This window comes from Lethenteron reissneri, chromosome 14 (genome assembly GCF_015708825.2).
Source record: "Lethenteron reissneri isolate LAM-NWPU_2019-01 chromosome 14, ASM1570882v1, whole genome shotgun sequence".
Lineage (NCBI taxonomy): Eukaryota > Metazoa > Chordata > Hyperoartia > Petromyzontiformes > Petromyzontidae > Lethenteron > Lethenteron reissneri.
In genome coordinates, this window is record NC_083792.1 from 5369678 (window position 1) to 5392556 (window position 22879).

Sequence of the window (22879 nt, forward strand, 5' to 3'; positions counted from 1 at the left end):
TGGACCAGATGACGCCAAAAGGCGCACCATCGTCATCTGGTCCAACCCATATGAGACTAGGCTCGAAGGAAAGCTGTCTCGGGTGTGGACCAATCAACTTCAAGGACAGTGCACATTATCAGAGTTATGTCTTTTGTTTGTATTTATGACTGCAGGTATTGCGGTCTATGCAAACATGACTCCTTGCAAAAAGGTGTCAGTTTTGTTGCCAGATAGAAGGGTAAAGAACCAATTATCATATTTTTACTGGCAAATGAGGTCCCCATAGTGTAAATGACATGTCTCGGACCGTGTTCGTGAACATAAGGCAGATCTGAAACACGGCAGGACCAATACCTCTGCCGTGGCTGATCATTGTTATAACGCAGTGGGCTCGCACGATATTGTTTTTTCCGAGACCAAGGTACTCTGCAAACCTTCGGGCTACCATCAAAGATTTGTCCATGAAGCCATCCAGATATATAAACACAGAGACAATTTCAACCGAGAAGATGGGTATAATTTATTAACCAAGCAAAGTCGTAACTTGCTGTGGTGCTTCCATTCTTCCCTGCCGTTTGGCTGTTATCTCCGACTCTCTGAGTTGCATTGCCCTGTTAGGTGCCTCTGCATTAACGGGTTGGGGTCTTACTAACATAGCCACCTCTTTTCCCTTAGCCTCGATGTATCGATGGTTCTAGCTGTGTGATGGGCTGTGTGTCTCACTGGCGCGACCACCGTTGCGGTGGTTCTCTTGCGTTGACACGCTTGCCTCTCATAGCGAAGTTGACAGCTCCGCAGCTTGTGTTACACATATACATGACATTAACTTGCTAATACCCGTAATCTCTCTGCCTAATCTCTCCCATCAACATAGTGCTAATCTCCAATTAACACTGCTGCTTATGCTAATCTCTCTCCCTAATCTCTCTCTCTAATCTGCCCCATTAACACAACTGACGTGCTTGCGTGCGGGGATGGAATTCCTTTCCAGCTCAGACCCCGCCTGCTTGTCCTTCGCCACATATATAACCTCTTGTTGTAACAGCTCTCTCGCTGTGTTCTTCCTAGTTCAGCAGTTCCACTGCTGGATTATTTTTTCCGCCTGAGGACGTCCGCTTGTGTTGCGATCGAAACGTCGTGATATATTATTTTTCATTTAATTTTTCTACCTACGTGACTTTACCGAAAGAACCAAAGAGTATGGATTCCTGCAGTCACGAAAGCTTCAAATCAGGAATAATAGAGTATATTACTCGCTCACATATCTTAACGACAAAGTCCTTGTCACTAACATTTGGCAGTTCACCAGCATTTGTCAAGTAAGCCTGACTGCTGATGAGACACTGTATGTTGAAACCCGTCCAGAGTTTGATTGCATTGAACCAATGCTGTTGAAATTATGCACCCCCAGGGACGCCATGTGGTTGATGGGAGGTGTAAAAACATGCTTTTATTTTTTAGGTTTCTTTTTTATGTCTTGGTTGCTGCCTACTTGCAAAACCGCACCTTCCAATCCTCCAGGCACATATAACACACTCCGTTGATCTACGGGAATGACAAGACTTGCCCAGCCCAGGATTGTTCATCTGACATTGGGGGGCGAGGGGGTGAGCCATACTTGAGTACAGTCCCAAAAAAATTCTGGAACACCCTGCTGTCGGCCACCGCAACGTGCTGGGTGTTTCTCAATTTCGGGGTCTGTGCAAGAGACACTTTATTCCGATTTTCCTTCACATAAAATAACCTATAATGCAAAATAAATAAATATTTTCTTAGTTTTTATTTTTCTTTACTATATCATGCTATATGTTGCGCATGGTTGCACTTTATTTTGTGCGTGGTTGCAATTTACTTGATTTATTGAGCCCTGTTCATCCATAAATTATTTATTGGCAAGTCTCCGCTATGCTTAGATAATTAATTTACCCCATTGTCAAATCTAAGAAACCTAAGACGTCCATCTAATTGCTTTTAACTATCCCAAAAACAAGAACTGATGACAAAGCCTTTGCCGTTGCCACATGAACGTTACGGAACAACCTTGTTTCCTCCCCTAACATCGTACATCTTCCTTAAAAAATATTCTGGCAAATGTGATTTGTACATTTGATTCTTAACAATGTATTGATAGTTACATTTTAATGTGCATTTTATTGAGGGACTGTGTTTTCTTGGTGTGGTCTGGGACTGTTTGTTCTGTTTTTATGCGTTTTCCAAGCATTGGGAATTAATGTACGAATGCAATCTGAACCGATACACTTTATTTATTTAAAGGGCACCACAGTAGGTGAGATGTTATCTTCCTTGCCTGGTATGTAGGAGGTCGGAGGTTTGATCCCAACCTTGACGTCTGCTGTATATTTGGAGTTTGCAAGTTCTCCCCGTGGTCGTGTGGATTTTTTCTCCGGGACCCTGTGGTTTTTCTCTCCACATTCAAAAACATGCATTTATATTATTTAGATGATAAAGCTGCTATAAATTTCCACATGGTAAGCCACTTTCTTGAGCGATCATTTGCGGCCAGGTCGCTCCTGAAAAAGATGCTAATATTTCAGTGGCTTTACCTGGAAAGAAAAAAAAGAGTAGTTTTATTTGTATATTTTTTAAACTGATTTGTTTACCTTTCCTGTACTTTGAACTCCTATTGTGTTTTTGTATTGTTATTCCACATATCTGCGTGGCTTTACCGCGTAGAATATGTATTCCTGCAGTCACGAAAGCTTTAAGTCAAGATTTGGTATTGTTGTAACGTTCTGACCGACCCCTACTGGACATCTGTGAAAAAGAGCTTTATAGCTCATCGGATTTTTCCAGTATAAATACAGATTCTGATTATGTAAGCCGCTGAGGTAGTGGTGGGTTTATTTTTTCATTCCTATTGCTGTATGCCCCCGATACCGTTCCCGTTATGCTGTAATGTGCACTGATCCCTACTGTATTGAGGGCGATATTAGCACGTAAAATAAATATTGATTACGTGGAAAAACAGATCTGGGGAGATATATTATATGCTTATTTTCTTTGCAACATAATTATGGAGGTGCTAACGGACGATGGACTTTTCGGTGGTGTCCAAAGTTCCAGAAACATCTCGGAGAACTAGGAGTGAATGGGGCACGCAGCCTGAAGAGAGGATAAGGGCATTATCCACACGTGGGGGAGAAGTTTTAGTATTATAGCCGTGGTGGAGACCAGTGGAGCGAGAGGTGTACGGAGAGCTGGAAGAAGAATGTTTTCTCAAAATTTTCTAAGGAAACGAAGGTTTGAGATAGGAGGGAAATTATCAGGGATATTGGGTGCAGTGTCAGATTTTTCAGGCTGCATGTGGCAGCAGCAGTAGCAGCAGCAGTAGCAGCAATATTGAGAGCTAATGAAATTGTACTGGGTGAGATAGATGCCTTGACAAAGTTAGTCATATCTGACGGGCAGGTTCGATAGGCAGTGAGGCATGTGCTCTGTTAAAGGCAGAGGGTTTAGGATGCTATTTGGAAGCATTTAAAAAATATAGCACATTACACTTGTTTGCATAACTTTTATGCTGTTGCAATAGCTTTTTATATACAATTTTAATTGAATTTGATTTACAAATACTTATGAATCGAACAATTTCTGTTAGAAAACCTACAGTCAATGCATTTTGTCCTCCAGACCCATACATGTTTTCTGTTTTTAATTGTTAAGTGTAAAGTACAGAGCATATTGTGAAATGAAGTCGGTGCCGAACATAAAACATTACATAAAGCAGTTTCTGAAGAGTAATAATTAAAAACATGATACCAATTAAACGCAGCAGTAGTTGGCCATTAAACTGGAATCATACGGAGGTGTGAGAGGGGGTGTTCGTAGCTTTCCAGGTCGCATACTTAACGTTCAGCGCATGTGTCCAGTGTCGAAGCGTTTTGCCGTGTGTGTGTTTTGTGTACGTCAGCACCATTGTGTTTGCGATTTGCACGCTGAAGCGCGCACTGGCCAGTGTCTGGCACATTTGTTCGTTTTGTTCCATTGTCACGCCAGTGAGGATAACAGAAGCAGCAGCAACAAAAATAATAATTATGATGATACAAATTAATTACCCAAGAAGGCCTCGTTGAGTCTCATGACTCTTTTCCAAGAGGGTGCTGCTACATGAGGATGTTTGGCCAATTTCATCAATAGGTGTTTGGCTTTGTGTGGAAGGAAACTGGAGTGGCAGGGGGAATCCCACCGTGTGGACGAGGTGGTGACACCAGAACTCGAGCTAATCCCTGTGATTGTTTACGCAACAGCATTAGGGAAGAGAACTGAGAACCATATTTTCAATTATAATATCTCTGTTTTGGAATTTGGGTTCGGGTCATATATAATCAAGTAATAAAACATAGCGGGAGACAAACGACTTTCATATTTTAGTGAAATGTATTTTAATTACGTTCATATTTAAGTATGAAAATACTATACTTTTTGTTTCAAAGTTGAGAGCAATATGAGTACGCAATGCACATTTACGAAATACAAATGTCCAGAGAGTAGCAGGATTTTTTTTGGAGTAGTTGGGTTACGTGGATGAAAAAAGTGATAATACAATAAATACTGTCTAGACCGGATTGCAAAGGGTTACGGTCAAACTAGTATGGCTTATCTCTACAACACATATGGGGTTACCAAGTTTTTCGAGGTTTGGGCGGACAGTTTATGTGGAAATTTACAAGTCTAATCCTTTTGTGGAAACCTCACAAATAACTCCGTTGACAGTGCGTGTTCTATACACTCAGGACGAGGGGGTGTGATGATTGCCACTGAGTACATATCGGGTACATGTAGTACTGTGTTCTACCTCGCAGCACTGGCAGAAAAAAAATATTCAGGCTTCGCGTGGCAATAATAAAGAAATAAAGTGCACCATTAGCGCTGATTTACCCACGCTGAAAGCGAGTGGCTTACGGTGCGGATTGAGGAGGAGGCGGCAGCGGCGGCTCAACTGCCCCTTGACAATGTGGAATTTCCACCATTGGCTCAGGGCTATGAACAGAAGATGAACATCTGCTTCAATGCTCTTTTGAGCAGCAAATCACGATAATGCATAGTCAGCTTTCGTGACCAATATTAATAACGTAAGTATTTTTTGGCGTTCGATCATCAGCGATTTGACTGGTTGTAATTTACGAGCGAAACGTCATACTCAAATTGTAAATGTTGTGGGTTAACTCTCCAACACACTGGTGTGCTGAAGTAGTAACTAATTGGCAAATTTTATTTACATAACAAACCTTACTAATTGACTGTTGGGTGGTGGTGGGTTAACGACACATTTATATTTACGTGATCTAACCCCAAAAAACCTTTATTATTAGAAAATCACTATGAACTCCACTTTCTGAGTCTTTTATAATCGCTGCACAATTGAAAAAATGTTTGATGCGACCAGTGTATATGTTATTGCTATTGTAATTTTTTGCGACCCAGGTCACTTTGCAAATTAAGCTATCTTGGTCTCATGAGTTCTCACTTCTTTAAGCAAAATTAATTTGAACCTGATTCTGTATTGCGACTATCACTTTGAAGTTGCAATTGCATTGACAGCAGAAGGGTTGTTGTAAGTGTGTACATTTTCTGCTTTCAGGACACAATGACTACATGTGCCCGGCCACCAACCAGTGCACCATCGACAGGAACCGTCGCAAGAGCTGTCAGGCTTGCCGCCTGCGTAAGTGCTACGAAGTGGGCATGGTCAAAGGTAAGGGCTGGGCCTAAATTTTTGGACCTTGAATGTGCATGCGTTTTGGTAGCTCCCATAGCAAATTCCTGGAACTTGCCCGTAAAAAAATCCACATGCTGTGTTTATCGTTGAGGTTTGTTTTGACCATACGTCACCACGCTGGTATGGTGGAGTGTGATCCTGCGGCTCCTAGAAAGTGAGGACAGCTTCAAACCATTTACTAAGCTATAATATTTATAATAATCATTTACAACCCTTTTCTACCACAACTGTATGACGGGCCTCCCCACGCCGTGCCAGTACAGTCGTTTGACCGTAACTCTACCATGCTGGTCACTACGGGTTGGTGAAGGGGGGTGCCTTAATGGTTTCAGATATCGCCACTGACGTTTATCATGGCTGGAAATTGAACTCAGGCCAGGGGGTTCACATCCCAGCCCTCTAACCACTGGGCCACCGCTCCAACGCATACCACATGTAGGAGCTGAAGTAATCAGTACTCGCAGACTTTATTACACGTGTAACGGATTCCGGAGACACTTGTAGAGGTAACTTCTTTATTACAATACAACACTCCAACCTTTCAACTCTCCAACAGTCCTCATACTCTGTTACAGCCTAGGTACACAGCCTAGCTACACAGCCTAGATACTCTAGATACTCTACTCTGGCTACGCTCGCCCTCACAAGGTCGTAGAGTCGGGAGTTCCAGAGTCCCACCACTGGCTCTCACAGCATCCCAGGGTCTTCAGATGGCTGGTCGTGGGTCTTGGGTCTTGAGTTACAACTGGGCCCCGATCGTCCAGGGAGCTCCGCTTATATGCCCAGTCCCCAACGAGGGGTGGGGCCGTGTGCGCCCCCAGATATCCCACAGAGCACACACAGCCCCCCCCTTTGGTGGCGCCAAGGGGATTAAGCACCTGGGAACTCAACGCCTGACGCCAAGGGGCTTAAGCGTCTGACCCGCCTGAGAACCCACGCCTGACGCCAAGGGGATTAAGCGTCTGGACTCGCCTGGGATCCCAGAGCCCCCAGCAGCCCCTCCCTTCTTATGTCACTACATTACCCCCCTCTACGTAGCCTCCAGCCGTCCCGGCTGTCAATAATTAGAAAGTTTAAATTAACGAAAGGGAGAGAGAGAAAAAAAAAATATGCTAGCCTCAACAGGAAAAGAAAAGAGAACAAGAAAGCAACCATAAAAACCGTAACCAACCTGTACAACTCTACACTATATACAAGCATCAATCAACAAAAAGGTGAAGCAATGACACATGAACAAACGACCCGCGGCACACCTAGCCCTCCTCGGGATCCGCATAGAAAACGGGGAATTAACAACAACAAATATACAGATTCCGACGCGTTGGATGCACAACCAACACCGGTAATCAAACCGAAATCACATAACCACCGCATGGATGGCAGGGATCCACACCACTCTGCCAGCCTCCCATCCGTCAGGTGGAGAGAAGGCGAAGACCAACATGTCGAGCATCCCTCTGCACACACTTATCCGGACGTCTGTCTACGTCCCGCACTTCAGGGCTGCTCCAGTATCTACATTTTTAAATATATATATAAAATTTACATGACACAACCAAAATAAATCTGCCTGCTCCTGTCCATAAATGGTGGCCGCACGCGCGAACCGCATCTCCAAGGCATCCCGTGCTTGCGTCCCAGCAGTCCTCAATGAGGACCACCACCGACATTACATGTCAACCGTTTGCACCCCCCGCCTTTCCAACGTGGCGTCTCCATCCTAAAACCGCGCAAATCATAAGTACACGAGTAATTTGAGTTGAAGCAATTTCATCCAATTTGTGATTACGGGTAACAAAAAACTAGAATTGTTTTGGACATCTTAGCAGAACAGTTTAAGAACGTAATGATGTGGTTTTTAACTGCACCCTATGAAACATGTTCTAGGAAGCACTGCAGCGATTAAACATTTTCCAAAGAATATATTCTGTCAGACAGCAGCAATAAAACTTTAATTATGGGCTAATATGAAAAACGCAGCCTAAAAACCTGCCTTAGAATTAAAAATATTTTAAAAGCCATATTTCTGTTCAAAATTCTTAATATATGACCGCTATTGATAATTTGGGCAATTCTGAGTATGCTGACAAGATTTTAGTCTAAACGAACAAGTTGTAGGAAGAAAATCAAATACATTTTCCATTATTACATTCTGATTACTTTGGCAAATGTGCAATGAACTGTCCAATTAGCAAGTTATCTTCCAATGTAAGGTTTATATTAAATTTCAGATAAGTGCTCAATTCCATCGTAAATATGGCTGGTTTGATGAGGTTGATTTTTTGTTTTTTAATGGCTTAGCAAGTCACGAACTGTGGAAGCCAGTGTAATAAAAAAATATTATTTATCTGTGATACATTGATAGAACAAAATGTCTTTACTTTATATACATAAACTTTCAAATAGTGATATATACGCAAATTGTATTTATATAGCATCCAGCGGCAACTGCATATCAAGACCACTTTTATAGTGGCATATTCTTTACAATTTGAAAAATAAGCCTCTGATGTTAGGTTCCATGAGCGCTTCCCGTATTGTGGCAGCGCAGGACTAGAATTCGCTTATGGACTCGACGAGTGGCCCCTTGGCAACGTTGCAAATTTTTTACACAGGTCGAGTTGGGGCCATTCGTGTTTGGGCGGCAGGGTGGCGTAGTGGTAACACTCGTGCCTCACAAAACAAGAAGGTCCTGGGTTCGCTTCCTGACTTGGGTATCTTCTGTGTGCAGTTTGTATGGTCTCCATCTACTCCTCATAGGTTTCCTCTGGGATCTCTGCTTTCATAAATTGTAACTGGTGTTGGCCGAACATTGCAATGCTGATACAATACCTGCAAATGACTCAATTCGGAATTACAGAGCAGCAATATCGCCCCTACTGCGAAAACTTGGCAGGACCTTTGTGGAAGAGAGTCTTGAGACTTGGTGAGGCTTCCTGAGTAAACAAGCAGAATAAAATGATAATGATCATTTATATTTGAGTTATACGCAGCCTTCATTAAAATAAAATTTTAAACTTTAATCGGGTACGACTTGGTGTGTGACTTTATCACCAGTTGTTGGTTAAGTCGCCCTGCTGCTGCTGTTGTTAGTCTGCTGTCGTTGCTTTGCAGTTTCACTGTTGCTATTGCTGTCATGCATGCCAGTGCTGCATCTTTACTACTGCTGCTGCTGCCACAGAAACCACTTGTTCAAGTTGCCATTGGTCGATACAGTCCCCAATTGGTTAGCATTACAGCTGCACTAACTGGTAACATTCACCATCATGTTATATTCCCAGTCCTGATTTGCTGATTGACGATTGTGATTATATGGTGGAAGTCACACACAGTAACAGCCAATTAAAGTTTAAAAATCAATATTAATTATTATTTTGGGCTGGAGCCAAAACTCTCCTTATGGGGTGGCCTGAATTACATATGGCAGACTATTGTCCAAATAGCGTTACATTCTATTAGGGCATGTGCTGTTAGCATACACCTATTAAGGCTGGCATGGCGCATTGACCGGTGGTTTGGTGATAGGCGGTGTGATGTTTTTACACACTGCACTTGGCTGAGTTGACCTAGGGAAAGCCCAGGATCGATTCAGATACCGCTCACCACTGATGATAGCAGTGGCTGGTAATCAAAGCTAGGTCATGGGATTTATAGGGCTGTGTAACAAACAGTTGGGCCACTGCTCATGTATTATATATGTGTAGTGAGCGACTTCCGAGACACATCGAGTAGAAGGCTTCTTATTTATTAAGAGCACACGGGGCGATACATTTCGTAAAGCAGCTACACATAGGCGGTCCTAACACGCAGCCCATCTCCGTCATGCGCTACGCAAGCTGTTCGACCAGCGTAGCGGCGGCGACGGAGCTGGTCTTGCAGAAGAACAGCCATGTGGTCGAAGACGAAGAGGTGACGACGAGCAGTGACGCAGCCAGGACCCAAGAACCGCAGAACAGCCCCGAACCTCTGGTTCCGTCCCCTTTATATCTGCTCGGCACGGCCAAGCTCCAACTCTGGCCACGCCCCCTTTCCAGAACCTTTTGGTTGGTTCCCGGAGCTTCTCGACTGACTCTGCCCTTCACCTTTACCCCATGCAGCCATTACCGTAATTACATCTTTAGGCCTGCAGGTGTCACTTTGTCATTACATATGTGTAGTGGGTACAAATGGAGAGAGAGACTTCTCTGGAGGCAACACTTTTATTATAACAATAACAAAAGCCCTAACACAAAAGGGTATTTGCCCCTTCCACCAGGTAAGCTAAGGAGGTAGTCTCTCCGGGCTAACGAGCCCTAATACAACTGGGGTGGCTATCGGAGACCGGACCCTGACTCGGGTCCGGGATCTTGTCTTGGGGCTTCTCTTTAGGGTGACGCCTTCAGGTCTTCAGGTGTACAACAGCAACTGGACCCGTTCAGGGGTCCGGCTTATATTGTCAGTCCCTGGGCTTTCTCCGCCCCTAGCCATGCCTCCCTTCTCGAGCCTTTGAGAGGGACCTGGTCCTGGTCTTGTGGTTCCCCAGCCCCCTCTTTGGGGGCCCCCAGGCTGGTACCTCCGGTCACCAGGCCTCCGGGTTCATACAGAGTGCCATGGCCCCCTGTGAACCCTTCCACCATACCTGGCACGTTTGCCCCCTATCCTCTGGAGGCTGACACTGCACGTTAAGTGCAATGCCATCCATCCTTGATATACACAGCCTGGCTCATGCATCATGCAGTGGCATCCCACGATGCCACTACATCACCCCCCCCCCCTCCGTAGCACTCAGCCGTCCCGACTGACAACTCCCCCCTGAAGCTCAGCCAGCCTGCAACAGCAACATAACGACAATATGTGCCTCAATAGCAACAAGAACACAACAAAACACAATCCCAACAATAAATACCCCAGCCCACCAATGTGCACTATTTACAAATATACATAGCGACCGGAAAAATGGCGGAAGTAGGGAGCGACAACATGGGGTAGAGGAATAATGAAAAGCGCGCGAAGTGCGCGTCCCCGTACCCCAACAACCACTGTTACCAACACTGTGTACCACCACTCGATATTGCGTGAGACACGCAATAAATGGTGTGGGGGTGTGTGTGACTGGGGGTCATAAGAAACGAAGAGTTTTGGACCGAGTTCTCGTGGCCGGGCCCCCGGGGGAGGTGGGTCCACTCACCTCAGAGGACCCGGGGGGGACTTGCAAGTGTGGCAGATCAGCCGGTTCCGCCCAGGAGCATCCGGCTGGGCAAAGGAGCTTCCGGCGTCCGGTGCCGGGGGAGCAGAAAATGGTGGCGACTGTTAGGGTTCTCAGTCGCGCGGCATCTGAGGATGAAGTTACTGGTTTCCGCTGAGGATGCACCTCAGCAGGCACACGCCGCAGCTCGTCGGACACATCACACACTCGGCCCCTGCATTGTGGAGGTGAGATGGGATCGCGCGGAGCAATGAAGGGCTTTAGGCGCGACGGATGAACGAACCAGCAACGGCGGCCCCAGCGAATTTGCACACATTGCGGACAGACAACACGAACGGTCACGACAGGCCCTCACCAGGGCTTGAGCAATTTCGGTGACGTTCCCACCGGAACTTGAGGGCAATGGAGCCATGCCTCCGCACCTGCACTCCACTCATGGCCAGAAGTACGTAGACCCCGTAGGCGTTCATTAGCTAATTAGCGTGAATTAGAATGCACCCTAGAAGCCTCCCATGCTTCCGACAGCTTCTGAATATTAAAGCGTACCGAATCGTAAATTTTGTATATAATTTTAGTTGGTGCGACTCGTAGTTAAAAATGTGATTGGGGGGTCGTGATCCCTGCCGTACATTAAGATGAACGGCGGATAGCCGGTGGACGCTTGAGGGGCCATACGATAAGCGGCCAACACGCCCGGAATAAGTAAATCCCAATCGAACTGAGATTCGCTAACATGGTGACTCAGCATTGCAGTGAGCGTTTGGTGGAGGCGCTCGACCATACCATTCGTTTGGGAGTGGTCTGGCGATGTTCGAATTTTCTGTGTGCCCAACAGGTCGCACACCTCCCGCAGTAATTTGGAGTAAAAATGTTTCCCTTGGTTCGTCAGTAGATGCTCGGGGGGCACCCTTATCCATGACGTAGCCATCCAGGAAGGTGTCAGTGATGGCAGCTGCCAACTGGTTGGGGAGCGGCCAAGCCATAGGCCAGAGTGAAAAATATTCGACTCCCACCAGTAAATATTTATTACCCCGCGGGGTGGCGGGAAAGGGATCCATGATATCCAGAGCGACAAGCTCATTGATGCGGGAGACACAAATAGACTGTTAGGGTGGATAACAGGAGCTTGGCCAGTTGATTCTGCCGCGCACATTGCACACAACCTCTCAGCAGGTCCGCCACGTCCCTAGCCATGCCCGGCCAGAAAACAGTCACGTTGGATTGTGGCGAGGGTTTTGTGCACGCCCAAGTGCAGAAGTTTTTCATGCATTTCCCACACATTCATCCCTCGCAGGGCTGTGGGCACAACAACAGCGTAACGGGGTGCACCCTCATCCCAGCACATTAATAGGCCATCCCGCAGGACCACCCGAGCCAAGCCACTACGGCCTTCATCTCCATCAGAGTGCACGACGCGGCAGCGCATCTTGACCAGGGAAGCGTCCTCCATCTGGAGACGTCACCATTCAGCATGCCGCGTGCCACAGGATTGTCTGTCACCTTCAATGGGGCCACCTCAGCTGACGCTGCAAGGGGCGGGACCGAATCGTCTACAGGCTGCTTTCAGCGCCCAGATCCAAAATGCAAGTACAGTCGGCGCGCAGCGGCAACCGAGACAGGGCATCAGCATTGGAGTCCTGGATACCCTTTCTGTATGGAACGGTAAATGAGAAGTCCTGGAGGACCTCAAGCCATCATGACAGTTGGCCGAATGGCTGGTCTACCCGCAGCGCATATTGCAGCGCAGTGTGGTCAGAGCGCACTGTGAAGTGCCGGCCATATAAATATGGATGGTACAGCCGCACAAAAAAAACAATTGGCAGGAGTTCGCGGCGCGTGACGCAGCAGTGGAGTTCGGCTGGGGAAAGTATCCTGCTACCATATGCGATGACACACTCCACCCCGTTGACAACCTGAGATAAAACTGCCCCAATGCTGGTGTCACTCGCGTCAGTATCGAGGATGAACGGAATAGTGAAATCGGGGTAACGGAAGGGAGGGGCGTTGACCAGGGCCTCGCGAAGTGCCAAAAACGAGGCCTCCTCTTCCCCCCAATTAAACTTTTGACCCTTGGCTTTCAGCGTGTGGAGGGGCTTCGCAGTGGTAGCAAACCCGGCAACAAAGCGGCGGTAGTAAGATGCGAAGCCGATGAAGCTCCGCACCTCCCCCACCGATGTGGGGGTAGGCCACGTCCGAACGCATGCCGTTTTCTCGGGGTCAGTGGAAACGCTGGATTTACTAAGAATGTGGCCGAGATACCGCACAGACGTTTGCAGCAGGTGGCATTTTTGGGGCTTAAATTTGAGATTTGCCGCCCGCATTTTGGCAAAAACAGTGCGCAACCGATCGAGGTGTTCATCGAACTTGCGGCTAAAGACGATGACATCATCGAGATATGAAACAGGAGGCCCACTGGAGTCCAGCTAAAACTAGCTCCATTAAACGTAAGAATGTCGCCGGCGCGGAGTGGAGTCCAATCGGGAGCCGGTTAAATTCAAAAAGGTCCTGCGGCGTGCGGAAAGCCGTCTTAGGCCTGGAATCTTCGTCCAATGGAAACTGCCAAAACCCGGACAGGAGGTCGAGCGTGGAAAAATACTGGGCGCCCGCTAGGGCATCCAGGGAATCGTCCATCCGGGGGAAAGGGTAAGGATCAGCCATCAAAATTTTGTTGAGTTTCCGAAAATCGACGCAAAAGCGCAAGCTGCCATCGTGCTTCTTAACGAGCATAATAGGGGCTCCCCACGGACTGGTAGATGGCGAAATAATGTTGGCGGCCAACATTTCATCAACCGTTTGTAACCCGGCATTCAGGACCTGAATGAACGGGTCCCTGTCAGCAGACACCAGGGTCTGTGCCCCCGCTAGATCCAGCCCCCTCACAGCTTTGTTAGAGGGACCCAAGAGGATTCCTCCCGCTGTTGCTGCTGGGTCAAGTGGCTTTCGCAAGCGCAGGGGAACGAGCATTTGCGCGCCTGGGGGAATCCGAACTGTTTGAGACGCAAGCGCCTGTACCGTGGTGTTCACCGTACACAAGTGGGTTGGGGAGGGCAGGAATGCAAACCGGCATTTTTCCCAAACGACGCTTCCCCAGGGCCCCATCCCACGATGCCACTGCATATGTATACACATTACTCATTGTATATATGTGTGTAAGTGTATGTTTGTGTAAGTTTTAAGAATACAAGGTGCATTAACTCCCATCCTAACCTGTGAAACATTGTCTGTGGCAATCGACATGTTAAACCGTTGTTCAAACTTGATTTGAAGCTTTCGTGACTGCAGGAATTACTCTTTGGTTATTTCGGTAAAGCTACGTAGAAATAAAATAAATTAAATAATAGAATACTTTTGTGTTTCGATTGCAACACAAACAACCGTCATCAGGTAGAACTAAATTTGAGAGAGAGACAAAACACAGACACGGAGATACACAGACAGACACACGCAGAGAGAGACAACACAGAGACACACAGAGAGACAGAACATAGACACACAGAGACCCAATTCCTCTGTGTCGAGGCCTTAAATAGAGAGAGAGGGGGGGGCAGAGAGAGAGGTGGGTCTGCTGGAGCATCTGCTGGAGCAGAGAAATTAGCATGTCAATGAAAGACCCAACAAGACTGGTACATTTTATAGAGAGTTGTGTGGAAATCCACCCCTAAGCGACCGAAGGAGAAAAAGAACGAAAGCTTCAAATCTAGAATGGACCTATGAGAGCCTGGTAAATTTTAGAGAGAGAAATAGGCAGTTTGAGAAAACAAAATCTAGAATTTTTTTGGAAATGTAATGCAATGCAACACAGAGAGTCGGCTAACACAGTTAATGCATAGCCTGGTTGACTACCATCTCCAAAGATAGCTAAAATTATAAATTAAGTGTGAAATTTGACAAACAGAGACACAGAGAGATGTGTGGAAATCCACCCCGAAAGAACCAAAGAGTAAACCGTTGTTGTTTGAGCGAGCCACCTCTCCCACCTCTTCTCAATGTGTTGTTTTGGCGCTCATGAAATAAGATGATAGTAAATCCCGCGGGGCCGCTTTTGAAATCCTTTTGGCGCAGTGCTCAAAGCCTCTGAAAAACAGTGAATGCCTCCTTCACTCGCACAGACGTGGCCTTGGAGTCCCTTCTTAGTCTCTTCAGCTTTTGAACATTGTTTTTTACAATGTGTATTTTTACCACATTAGAAAAAACATAAATTGACATTAACCCAAGGCATAAATTGATGTTGAAGGATATTGCAGTTTTTTTTTCGTGTTATTTCGCTGCTGCCTGCCTCGGGAGCTGATCAGACATTGGACGGCAGGGCAATATACACTTTGTATTGGAATTATGATGGCATTACCATTCCTTAAACGTGATACACTCTCCTCAAAGACTATACACGAATGCAGCCGCTGCCAAGTTTGATCCTTCTGCTCTCTGCTTATTTCCAGACACTAATTTACTTTGTTGTCCATCCCCCACACCTCCAATTAGCATGGTTGGCGAAGTACAGTGCGAAAAAAGTTCAACATAGGTCATTCTTCACATGCTTATACATATACACAAAGGCCTCCTGTGGAGCCTCATAGTTTATCGCCATTATTAAGATGCCATCAAGGATTGCCTTTGTCTCTCTAGTCTCCTCAGTGTTGATGTTAGGTCAGGGCCTACGTAGGTTCAGATTCCATTTGCCACTGATGTTATCCATGGCCAGGGATTGATCTAAAGTCATTGAGTTTGTATTGCAGCTCACAAGCACTGCACCACTGCTCCCCTGTCACACACACACCACACATTATGTACTGCATACATGTGTGATGAGACAACTTCCAAGACACGACTTGTAGAGGGTTTCTTATCTATTTCTTAATAATTAAGGTCTGGGATGGATGGTGGTGGGAGTCAGGTTTTTTAGGTAGGCGTTCGAATGGGTGGCTTTCCTGTACATAGTGTCCGATTGAGCCATCTGGTCTCTTTCGATTAAAATATCCAAGAATGGCAACTTGCCATCCTTTTCCACCTCCATGGTGAATTTTCTGGCTGGGTGTGTGGAATTGATGTGGTTGAAGAATTGGTTCAGAGCTGGTCGGTCGTGTGGCCAGATGACGAATGTGTCATCTACGTATCTCTTCCACAAGGACGGACGTAGAGTGGATGCCTGAATTGCATCTGTCTCCTGATGACGACCGCTTGTGTTGCGATCGAAACGTCGTAGTTTTTTGGTTATTTCTGTTATTTCTTTGAACCTATTTACGTGACTTTACCGAAAGACCCAAATAATATGAAGTCTTGCAGTCACGAAAGCTTTAAGTCAAGATTCATCATTATTATTATTACAATATAAAAAATAAAGTACATTAAATGATGCATGTGCTGCTTTTTAAAGATGTTTAATAGGTGTGTGGTTGGAATTTGGCAGGTCACCTTTGTTAATACTTCGGGTGTATTAACCATAAAATAGTATGCGTTGTTTGTGTCAAAGTGGACCTTAAAAAGCCTATGATATTATTTTAACAAGAGTAGGCCATTACGTGCCAATGTAATGGTCCAAGTTCGTTAACTATTGCAAAAAACGACGGCAAGACTCTCATGCATCAGAGTTGAGACTCAATGAAGCTTTCCTGCATTGACAAGTGTATTATAATGTAAATGCGTTGTTCTTTTCCGTTTCTCTGGGGAGGCGTTCGCAAGGACCGCAAAGGCTTTCGAGGGGTCAAGCACAAACGTCAGCGCCCCATCCCCCAGAAGAATGGGGGAGGCGTCGGCGGCCAAGATGTGAGCGTGACGAGGCCTCAGGGTGAGAGGCCCACTGGGCCGAGGGACCGGGAGAGCACCGTCACCTCACTTGAGGCTGACCAGGTGATCTCGGCTCTTCTGGAGGCTGAGCCACCCACCGTACTGTCCTCGTATGACCCCGACAAGCCTGTGACGGAGGCCTCGCTCATGGCTGCTCTCACCAGCCTGGCTGACCGAGAGCTCGTGCACATGATCACCTGGGCTAAGAAGATTCCAGGTGAGCCACGGGCAATGGTGCACAAACACTGGAAATGTAAGCGGTGGTGCATGCCTGCAATCCACTGCTTTGAAGGTGGCGTTCGATGTAAAACTTTGTAAACCCCCTGGGATGTGAGGTGGGCAGGAGATGACCGTATAGTAAGCGGGTTTGAAAACTCGTCTGTGCAGACGTTTCAGCGTTATTCAATCAATCACCTGTTGGAATTTCTCTGCGTGCTCCAGTTATCTCTCAGATAGTGTAACACTCAGTGATACAAAGTAGGTGAAGCCCACTAAAGGTTGCTCGTAATATAATTTCTCTCACCTTATTATAGTCAACATATTGTAAATCCAAGTGACCCATGCAAGGAAAAAAATACGTTTCAGATGTAACTGTATGTTAAGACATGCGAAACACTCAAAAACTCAGCATCCTTCTGAAACAGTCTCAAACCCTGTGAAGCACCTCTGGGTAGGTAAATATTGCATTACAGCAGAAATCATTATCTGTGATGCAATAATCCACAAATTCCTGTAATTGCTTTCGTACACTGCAGCACATTGTGCCTGATTGAGAATTATTTGCGAACTGCAAACCGCTATCTGTAGACCTGGGCAGAACTAACAGATCTACAGGAGTGGAGCTGCAGGGAAAATGCAGAGGTAAGCTTTACATACTTTTATATTTTAAATCTGAACAGACTAGCTGCGCTGATGTGATTTGTCTAGTATACAATAATTTGTAATTTTTCTGACTTTGAAATCAAGTCTCTAAATTTTAAGAAAAACTCCTCAAACATAGAACCTCATGGCAGATTTGCAGCATTTAGATTTTATAAAAAGTAATAACCTTATAATCTGCTATTTTTTAAATACATTTAGCTGTTAGTCACGTACCATGGTTTCCTTGTAGTCAGTGAATGTTGTGGAGTAATTGGGTGGGGTGGGTTTTTTGTCCAACAATCCAATGCATACTGCGTTGGCATGGACACGTTCTTTTGGATTATTCGGCGTAACCTCCGCGATGAACAACGGATGCACAATAATACATTTTCAGATATGGGTCACAGCAGAATGTGTATAGCACAATTATTGATTCATAAATATGGCAAGCGAAGGTAGGCTAGCGTGTATTTGTTAATTACATTTAATGACTTGAAGCTTTCGTGACTGCAGGAATTCATATGCTTTATTATTGTATCTGTTATTTAAACAGGAGATGAAACAAACCCATTGAGACGTATGGAACATCATTGCCTCTCTTGCAAGGGAAACCTGGGGAGTGCAGGTGGTGAAAATGCATTGAAGCCCATGGAATGAAGGGGCCCAAGCGCCGGGCAATGAAGAGGAGGAGGAGAAATTGGACAGGGGGCTCCATTTAAATCCTTACACCCAGGGCCATGCCAACCTCGCTACTGTGCCACTGCTTGTGCATGAGCAGCGACTTCTCCAGCAGCCTGAATGCTGTCGTTTATGCTGCAGCTGACACATGCTTGGGTTTCACGTTGTGTGGTGCTCTGTGGGTTCAGGAGTCGTCCAGTATCAATGTTGCTACCTGGTGGAATCTTGGCAATATTTTGAATTGGAAAAGTAAAGAAGCAGCGTGTTTGATATGTGCAGGAGTGGAGTTATAAACACAAATGTACTTTTCATATAAAAAGATGAGCTTGGTTTGTATGGTTTGTACATATGTTGAAGCAGTCATCAACAGTTCCGATTTTCATTGTTGTGCTTTTCAACTCAAGTTGAAAAAATTGATTCAATAGCACTCTGTCTGTAAAGTAGGGCTCAGGATAATTCTTGTAAAATTTGATGCAATATAAACAAACTTTAGTTTAATGTTGTTTTGTTATGAGGGATTTACCATATATGAAATCACGTTAAAGAGTCACGAAACTAATTTCAATATAATTCAAAAAGTGAAAGCGAATTTCCGTTCAGAATCAAACAAGTATGCGGTAGCACCCATCACCCGTGTACAACCCTGATCCTGTTTGATAACTCCACATTCATATGGCATGGATGAGCATGAACAATCACTGCTCATCATTAGCAGCCATTATCAATCCACTGCTGGATGAAGGCCTCCCCAAACCATCACTATCTCTCAATCCAGCAATGTGAAAATCCCAGGTCACTTCTCACAAATTAATGCTCATTTTAAGGATGCCAGTTGGCACCTAACTGGGATTTGAACTCGAAATCTCCTGGTGGTTAATTGCACATTTTTTTGGGATAATATTTACAGATTACATTTCTCGAGAAAAGAAATGTTCTAGACAGCTTGATGACTAAATTTGTTTTATTTATATATAAATAAAGTCTCACTGAGTTTCAAGACTCTTTCAGGAGGGTTTTGCTCAGTTTTTGTGAGGGGCGGTAATGATCACTTTATTCCCAATTAAGTAATTGGCGAGTATTTTTGGAAAATTTGGACCATAACACCAGCACACAATGTTGAACTTCCATTGTGCAGCAGACGCCTTGGATTTTGTGCTTAATAGTTCTGCAGTGTTAACCAGGGTGGCTTGCCAGTTGTAAATCGTGAAGCAATGCAACAAGTGGTGGACATGCTGATGCTCCTGCTGCTATTACCAATGATGTGAATAGATTCTTATACCATGTAAACCACTCATGGGAATTGAAATGCAGTGTATATTTGTAGAGAGCCATGCCATATGGCCAAGTAAATGTATTCTAGCCCCTCAATGTGGGGATTAAGCACAATTTAATCAGATTTATTATTTAATTGCATATGCTCTTTTAAAGTAGTTGATTGATGTTAAAAGGCAAATATTGTAGTATCTCTAGATAATTCTAGTTGCTGTAAAGTTGTATTTGTAGGTTGGAGAAAACCCAAAGAAAACACGTGTTTTTGTCCATAACAACACGTCAATTATTATCATACAGTTACATATTAAGCTGGGATATCAACTTACAAGTTGATGAAAATAACAAGACAGACGGACAACTAACGCCATTGTTTTGCAGTGTGACAAAAGTATTTGAGCGTTGACTTCTCACCAAATATTTTTGCTCCACAGCAGCAGGAGAGGCCATCCTCACTGTGCGGCCCAGCGTTAACAAGAAAGCCTCGTGCTGTTTTGGACAGACATGTCAGTCGTGACGGCCCAGATTTACAAGATACCAAGTTTATGCCAGGATATGTCATGGGGAGTGTCACCTGTTGGCTGCACTACTGGGAGTTGGCTTGTGTCCGGCACTGTAAATGGCAGAGGAAGTACAGTACACTGTGCTCACATCAAGACGCGAGCTGTGCGGGTCAGCCATAGCTACAGCTGCTGCACTTGCATCCTGTGTTTAGTGACGGGAGCCCGCATGTGTTGCTACAGCAGTTGGGCAGTGATGCAGAGTGTGGTCTGCATTTGTGCACTTTTAAATACAACATTATTATTGTTGTTTTTATGATTGCGCTTGTTTATCAAGGAAGGCCTCACTGAGCCTCAATACTCTTTTTAGGGAGGGTCCTACCAAGTCTTTAGAATTGTGGGCAATATGCTATGTTTAATCAAAATTGGGTAATTTGTTATGTAATTTGTTTAGTTTTGGGATGTTTGGCCAATATCATTTTATTTGTGTTTTTTTTTTGTTATGGGAGAAAACCAGAGAACATGGAGGACACCCATGCAGAACAAGGAGAGAAGATACAAATTTTACACAGAAAAGCACCTATGTCTGTAATCAAACCCACGTGTGGAAGCCTACGTGTTGAACAAGGGTTACCTATGCACCACTCTGCCAAACCCATGACACCAAAGTGTACGCAGTAGGCTTTGATTTGATTTGCATCAATCCTCAAAAGTATGATAGGCATTGCACAGAGATTACAGAGTAATGCATAAATAACAATAGTAACATTCCCTGTATTAACCCAGGAAAGCCTCACTGACTCTCAAGACTCTTACTCAGGAGGAAATTGCATTGGGATGCCTCTTCAAATCTGTTAAAGAGGGTTTGGCATGGGAAGAAGTACGCAGAGAAAACCCATGCCACGCAAGGTGGAAACACTCGAAGCTCGATGTTGATGGCTTTAAAAATACAATTTCTGTAATGCAACCTCCTGGCCAACTCGTCGTCCAAGCATACAGTAACCTGATGTTCACCTCTCCTATCCAGTGCTCACCAGGCTCAAAGCTGCTTCGTTTCTGATATACAAATAGGAAAGTAAATTGTCTGTGTTATTTTGACACACGTTGATCTGCAGAAATGAATTCGGGTTCAGGTTTAAAAGGGCTTATTTTTCTGACAGTAATGTATGTTTTATTGATATTAAGTACATCTTTATTTTATACATCATTGGCCATGATGACCTCTTGACCCTAACCTTGAGTGTTTTTCATTCATTGTAATATTTGTAATCATCGTCATAATAAGCAGCAACATATCAAATGTCCATTGATTGGCTGAAGGTCTGGAATGGTTTCTACAATCGAATTAAGTACAGAACATTATTTTTTCGTATATTTTCACTACAAAGTGTCTGTACATGTTCTAATACGTTCAACTAATTTGGTGTAAAGTGAGAGTTGTTTGGTATCTGCCAAGCAAGATGCGACCTTTAGCACAGATTTGTGCTGAGCCCGTAAAATGAGCCAAAGGTCTTAAAAGAGTATGACCAACCTGCCTTTCCATGCCAAAACATATTATTGTCCAAAAATATCATGCTTTCTCTCTTGTGTTTTGCTCAACCATCCTGTGTGTGGGCCAAAAAAATGAGGGGTTTTAAATGCCATGGAAATTTAACAAGGACTCTCCATGCAAAGCCAACATGCAGAAATATGTGTATCAAAATTTGTATGAATGAGGGTAGGAAAAATAACACACGTGCAGACCCAAACCTATTGCATGATTTGTCAGGGTGAGTCATTGATGAACACTAGGCTAAGGCTTTTCGTTGAAATGGTGTATTTTAAGGGAGACCTGAGCAATTTTAAAATCAATTCTGTACAGCACACAATCAAAATACAAAGTACACATCAGAGTTGAAATGTACAAAGATGAGGAATTACTTATATATTATTAACACAAGGTTAATATTGATTAATTATGTTTAAAAATATGATTTAATCCACAACTACAAGCATTTGAAATATATTCCAAAAACACATGTCCAAATTAAGAATGAAAAGACAAAATTGTGCCTCTGTTCCAGTGACTTACAACATCGCTGTAGGCAGTCGATGATAAGCGTGGGTGCAACGTGCCTCTACAAATCATTTCAGTTTTAAGGCCCGCAACACACGGACCGGATCACGTGTGTAACAGTCGATGTTTTTCATGTTACATGAAAAAAACCCGTCACAAATGATACAAACGAGTTGGTTAAAGTTAGGCAAATTACTTGTTGATTGTGGCAATCAAAATGCCATTGGAGCAAATCATCATATCACTAGTAAATAGTAAGTAGCATTGGGTCGTTATGCTTTCTATATCTTGTTCTGAAATGTGTTGACCATCCTGTGTGTGTATATGCAGTCGCCTCTGCCTTAAATGGATACGTGGGTGCGGTGTGTAAATATCAGCACTGGGGAGATAAAGAAGGCCGGGCGTGGTGTTGGCCATCCACCCCCTCGTGTTCCGTGCCGGCCTTCATAGCTGCCACTCACTAACAGCACTTGCCCCAACAGTCTGTTAAAGGCTATATGGTGGAGCTTTGTCTTTGTGTGCAGTCGATGGCACAGACGTTCTATAGTTGCGTCATTAAATATTTCATGATGTTTTCTTTGCCCGGCCACACTCTCGGCTAATTGGCAGAAGTGTTGGTCATCTTAAGTTTTGCTTTCGTATTTTTTGCTGAAGTGTAATAATGTACTCGTGCTAAAGTATTTTGCATAGAGCTTAGACCTGCGTGCTATAGAAGTTGTGCATTAGCGCAGCCAACCACATTGTGCTGAATGTGCTGTTCTGCAGCAGCAGTTCAGATTACAAAGTTCAAGATGGGGTCCTGTTAATATTGATATCGCAAGTACAATATT

The 22879-nt window shown here is 44.6% G+C and overlaps 1 protein-coding gene across 1 annotated transcript in view; it reads left to right on the top strand.

The window, feature by feature from the left end:
- The window catches only part of LOC133342284 (estrogen receptor beta-like), a 68833-nt gene that overhangs the window by 13800 nt on the left and 32154 nt on the right, over nt 1–22879 (top strand). The window contains 2 exon segments of the mRNA XM_061551354.1: nt 5582–5695; nt 16570–16902. Of these exon segments, the coding sequence (XP_061407338.1) occupies nt 5582–5695; nt 16570–16902 (447 nt within the window).